Source organism: Emydura macquarii, unplaced genomic scaffold (genome assembly GCF_026122565.2).
Source record: "Emydura macquarii macquarii isolate MOO-44397 ecotype Brisbane River unplaced genomic scaffold, CSIRO-AGI_Emac_v2 contig_2676, whole genome shotgun sequence".
Lineage (NCBI taxonomy): Eukaryota > Metazoa > Chordata > Testudines > Chelidae > Emydura > Emydura macquarii.
The window spans coordinates 26988038-26994037 of record NW_027132813.1 but is presented as its reverse complement, the minus strand read 5'-3'; the positions used below and the strand labels follow the sequence as shown (position 1 = coordinate 26994037).

The window sequence follows — 6000 nt, the reverse complement described above, 5'->3', positions numbered from 1 at the left end:
AAAGTCAATCTAATTTTGTAGCATTCAATGCTTCAAATGCTTTGCGCCCCTTTATAATGAAAATAAAGGAAGTCAATGTTACAGAAAAATTTGAAACGAGTTTTCAGAGTAGTTAAGTTAAATCTACTGTAACAAAAGCAGGTTTAATTTGGAAGATTGTTTTAGAAATTTCAGGTTTGAAAGCCACATATTTCCAATAAAATAAAGCTTTAGGTACTTTAAAAAAAAAAAAAAAAAAAAAAAAAAAAGACTCACTCTAATGTGATTTATTTGGGGGGAGGGAGGATGCAATAAATCCTCACCATTCAAGTAGCACTAACAACCGTTTACACAAATATAAGAACAAGTTTTCCATTACTAGTTTTTAGAATTCAAGGCATGTAGAGACCGCAGTAGATATAAAGCAAAGACCAAGTCCCTATTTTGGGCCAAAACTTGGGTGGGACTTAACATTAGAACTCTATTATTAAAAGAGCTATAAAGTAAGCTCATCTGGAAGATAAATCCAAATGAGGGAATACAGACACACACAGTGAAGGTACACTTGGGTGCAATTTCATGCTGGTGATATTTTGTTTAATGTAAGCAGCTCGTCTTAGAGCAGATTTTAAACCAGAAGTTGCATATTCATTTATACACACACGACTCAGAACATAAGTGACTTAGCACATTTGTACACATGCTTACATAACCTTTGTGAGAAGTATTTACAGGTTCAAAACAGTTTCATTTTAACAGTTGAAGTTTAACACATGAAAGCACATTAACTACTACAAAAATGCATAATGGGAATCAATTTTCCACAAGCATGAACACATTCTAAAGTGCTTTCCGGGTGTTTCAAATTAATTCCTTTCAATATGATCTTGTGTAGCGCTCTTTCAGCCATTACAAAATTGTTTTAATCATTTAAATATCTATTTGCAGATGCATTGTCAATTCACCAAAACTCTGATGAACTTTTTACTTGTACACAATTTATGTTCCATCAACATAATTGCATCTGATACTTAAGTTCAGATGAAGTTCTCAACTACTTTGGTTTAATCTTAGTTGGGGATAAATATTTGATGCAACAGAAATCACATCCTCCCCTCTAATTTTGCTGCAGAAATGAAGACATTGACAGCATTCTTTGGTAAAAATAGGTTTGGGGCATTTTATATATATGTGCGTTTATTAAAAAGTAGTCTCAATGATACTGTTGTACTGTCATTTACAGGACTTAACAGCTACTCCTGATTCAGTAAGGAATATCAAAATATTAATTTATCAATCAACTATAATTGGCTGAGACAGTATCTGCAGCTACTACAGGGGATCACTAGTATTTTTGAAACAACTTGTTTTTCCTGTCACTTATCCTTTATGTTGTAAATACTTGAACTGCTCTACAGCTGCAGCCAGTCTATTATTTTGCAGGGACTATAGAAACATTGTTAGGATTCTGAAAAGTCACCTAACAGAGTCAAAGATGAACCAATATTTAACTGCACAGTATTTGTGCATCAACTACAATATGTACTAGGTAAAGCCTATTAAAAAATTCAGTTAACTGTTACAAGAGAAGCTATGCAAATATATAAAACAGAGCAGATATACAAGTATAACACTGAACATACTGTACTTTATTAGCACAAAAAAGCCATAACAAGGCACAGCAAGCAGAAAAATACAAAGATAGAAGGGTTAGTGTTGCATACAAGAATAACTTTTCTTGTATTTGCAGCCAAAAGGTTCCCTAACTCACACAGTCACTGCCATGGAGAAGTAACATACTGTAGCAGCTGATAAAGAAACTAGGGAGCACTTAAGTGGTACAAAACACATTTTAAAAAGCTGACTGGAGATTCCAACACAATTTTAGTGCAAAAATGTCAAGGACAGAACAGTTTAAATTCTGTCCAATATTAAACAAGTGAATCAAAATTAGAATTTCAATTCCAAATAGTTTGTTCAAACAGTATCAGCGCATACCATTCTAAACAAACAATCACAAAAAGGTGCTAAATGGAAAAGTAATATCTACAAATAAAAAACCAAGTACTTTTGCAATCTGCTATTTAGTGCAGAGATTTGCCTTTTTTTAGAAACTGCATTTAAGTTATAATTCAGGTATGAACACTTTCAGCATAAAACAATGTTAAATACTGCTTTAAGTCATTTCTCCTCACCATCATCATTTTTAACTATGACAGCTAGTTGTCAGGTCACTAATTCTTATATTTAGTTTTCAGCTAGGCTTACAGACTGGCGAACTAATGGCAATAACTCAATTTAAGCAAGCTTTCCTTTTTTTAAATTTATTTCAAATAGGTATTTAACTGCCTGTCCAAGATTAATGCTATCTTGCTAATAATGTCATTTAAACCCATGAATGTTGCAAGTAGAAGTCCATTTCTGATCAGACATACTCAAGCCCTCATCTTTAGAAAACCTGGTGCACTAAGTGTGATTGATTTTTAGCATCAAAACTCTTAATGGAATACAGGTTTCCCATGCCGCTAAAAAACTGCATTTTGAAATGTTTTATTTATTGACATTTGAAAACTTGTTTAGAAGGAATAACTTTTCAAAGATGGAACCGTTTTGTTGAAAAAAATTTAAACATTATACAAATCATTAAAAACACTTTTGTTCTTTAGCATTAGATGGAATGCCCCCTGGAAAATGCCCCATAGTTGCTTCGCCCAACTACTACAGCTATGAAAAAGGAAAACATTTAGAAGAAGTTAGCAAAATATTTTTATGTAGGCCTTAATGAAAAACATGCCACTTTGTCTCTGCGTATTGTTTCAAGGGATTTGAGTTACAACTTTTACAATTACAACGTGATTTGTGTAACAGCAGACAGCATCTGACATGATACTAAACATCAAGCTTAAATATGGTATTGCAAAAAAGCTAAACACTGATGTGCTTGCTGTAGATAAACTAATGCACCAAAAAAAAAAAGAAAGAAAGAAAGAAAAAGAAAAAAAAGAAAGGCAGATTCTAGTAAGCCTACCAGGGACTTTAGATTCTGTTTATTTTGTCTTAATCGGTTCCCGTTCCAACCATCGCACCCTGACTTTTTGTTTATAGTGATATTCCTTTAGAAAGTCTTGCAACATTGATGGTAAAGGGAGGCCATCAATTCCATCATATGTAGTGCACCTGCAGATTGCTGCCCGGCAGATATACTGCAGACTAAAAGGAAAAGTCCTGTTCAGAGATACAGTAAGTAATGGTTCAAAAAACATGCAAGAGCTAGGATCTTTATAGTGTTCTAAAAGCCCTGTAACAGTGGAGGAGTGAAAGACACAGGGATCATGAGCATCAAAACTAAAATTGTGATTCCATTGCTCAATACGTGCATGTAGGGATCTGTTGTAACGACGGAAGCTCACAGAGAAGAGGTAGTCCTCTTGTGCAGAATCCCTGAGCAAAAAAGTGCCTTCAGGTTTGCCTTCCAGAAGTGCCTCTGCCTCATAACGGTCCATCACACCCCAGTAACATGGGTTACCTGTAATTTGAAGTAAGTCTGGCACAAGGCAGTGGATATAATCAATCTGAGTATGTACTTTCCAAGCCCCTTGTCTGCTGCTATGGCCATAGCTTTCTCCAGACACCTGACGTTGCTTCTGCCTGCGTGACTGCAAGCAGAGGGTTGTTGTGTCCTCTTCAGAATCACAGTTTCCCTGTGATGTTGCACTACTCTCCCCAGTCAGCTCAGTCATACCAGGGGCTAACTTTGGTCCCAGTTTATATAATGGATTAACCTGTGCTGTAGCTTCAAAAGTATGTATTTGGGCATTGGGAGGGGGGTCAACCCCTTCTTCAATACTAAGCCTACGTCTCTCTCTAAGTCTGTCTTCTTCATCTTCCGTAGAAATCAAGGAAGGATCAAATGTATCAAAAAAAGTTGAATGGGGGCTCACAGGAGCTGTATGTTGTTTAATTAGATGCCACTTTTGGGCTAGATCAGATCCTGCAGGGAAAGGGCATTTCTCAAGCATTAGTTCAGAGAGATGAATCTTTCTTTTATTAGAAAAAGAGGTTTGGACTGTTTATTATAAGTTCTCATGGGAAAACATAACCCAACAGTATCCTGGAGCCGCTGTCTCAGAGAACGACTACCTACAGTTCTGTTTGATACGCTATCCATATCATGAACAGAGCTCACACCGTATCTTCTCTCCCTCCTTTGCAAACCACTTCGTGTTCGACCAAATCTTTTCTCGTTATCCAAGGAGCTTTGGGTTTTCGTAGAACAGGAATGTTTCTTCTTCCCACCCCAAGGAGCATGCCGAGAGTAGGAATCCCTTCGTGCAAGTCTAGTTCCTGTGGCGACACACAGGTCATTATCTTTCTCAATGCTTATTTCGACAATCTGTGGGATGTCAGTGACACAATTCTGATTTCTCCTCACTGAATTCTTTGAAGGACTTAAACCCAGTTGTAAGACAATGTTCTCCCTTAAAGGGCTGCTTGGTTGTTGCGTAGCCAATTCAGGTACATGGATACTTCTATCTTTAACAGATGAAAACGTAGTAGAGTCAACATCTATGTTTTCATTTCGGTTCCCACCTTCATGATTAAAGAGATTCTGGCATCTGTATTTGAAGTTGTTCCACATCTTTCCCACTTGATCCATGGATTACGTTACCTAAAGTCAAAGAGGAGATGAAGAGACTTTAATCAAAATGTTTTGTTTTTTTAATTAATACCTATTCAGTTAATAAAACTAAAACATTCAAAATGTGTAAGTTACAGATATGGAGAAGACAGTTAATTGAAAGCTAGAAAAAAGTGCCCGCATAGTTCTGTAGTATCTATCACAGTATTTACACATTTTGAAAACGAAGTGCAGAAAAGAACGCAAGCAAGCACAAGTGACTAGTTTCCAAAAAGATATATAACTAACATCTCACCTTATGAAAATGCCCCCCATCACGCCCCAAAATAGCCAAGAGCCCACAAAAACATTAATGGAAGATACAAGTACAAAGGTAAATTTTCCATTTTGGAATTTATATTTGATGGGCACTTAAACTTCCATATAGAAAGCCATGAAAGAACTACATAATACCACTATTTCAGGGGTTAATTCTATATTTGAACCTAAAGTTTGTTATTTACATTTTAAATTACAATATATTTAAAGTTTCCAAGTCTTCATGTTGAATGTCATACATTAGGGTAAATGACCCCCCTGGAGAGTTTCCAAAAAATTGTGGTAAAACAAATAATGAAAAATGAACAGTGAAGCTACTGAAGTAGACTCCAGAAGAGTAGTTAGGAAATCAGGCAAACACACTTTCAATCCCTCTGAGAGGACAGTGGCCCTCTCTGCAAAAACAGTTAGATTCACAAACTAAAATTGAAAGGCAAGGCCATGGTACAGAGTTTCAAGCTGAATTTGGCAGACGTGAGAACGCAGACTTCAAAATCCAAGGTTTTGGATAATAAGAATACAGAGCTGACAAGTGCCTATTCCCAAGAGAAGCAGTAAGACACTCAAAAAAAACTTAGAGCTGGAAGTTAAGACACTTAAGCAAAGCCTCAAACATGAAATGCTTTACAGAAAACAGCAGCCCTGCATGATTATTTAAAAAACCACACACACCCAAAACCAAGTGAGAAGACCAGAAATTCTGTTTTTACCTGTAGCATTATACAGAACTAGCTCCACAGAGGGAGCAAGAGGACATAGCCAATTTCCAGAACTTTGTCAAAAACGAATACAAATATTAGCAGCATCCACATTGCAGTTGCAGCTTTAAAAGTCAAATCTGATAATCTAGAATCAAAGGGTGAAGAACATGGGAGCTGCATGGAATATCTTTATGAATCATATGTTCACCTATTTTGATTGCTATTGTATTTTTTGCTACCAAAGAAAGAGTTAAATTTCTGTTACACCGGGCAGAAAGACAATGACTTTCCCCAAAAGTATCAACTCTTAACTTTGACCTCGATCTTGCTGGGGTCACCATCTCTCTCTGATGACTCCAAGGA

The 6000-nt window shown here is 36.3% G+C and overlaps 1 protein-coding gene across 1 annotated transcript in view; it reads right to left on the bottom strand.

The window, feature by feature from the left end:
• Nucleotides 1–1607: 1607 nt before the first annotated feature.
• The window catches only part of SOCS5 (suppressor of cytokine signaling 5), a 40351-nt gene continuing 35958 nt past the window's right edge, over nt 1608–6000 (bottom strand). Inside the window, 2 exon segments of the mRNA XM_067565096.1 lie at nt 1608–4036; nt 4039–4648. Of these exon segments, the coding sequence (XP_067421197.1) occupies nt 3027–4036; nt 4039–4636 (1608 nt within the window). The 5' untranslated portion in view covers nt 4637–4648 and the 3' untranslated portion in view covers nt 1608–3026.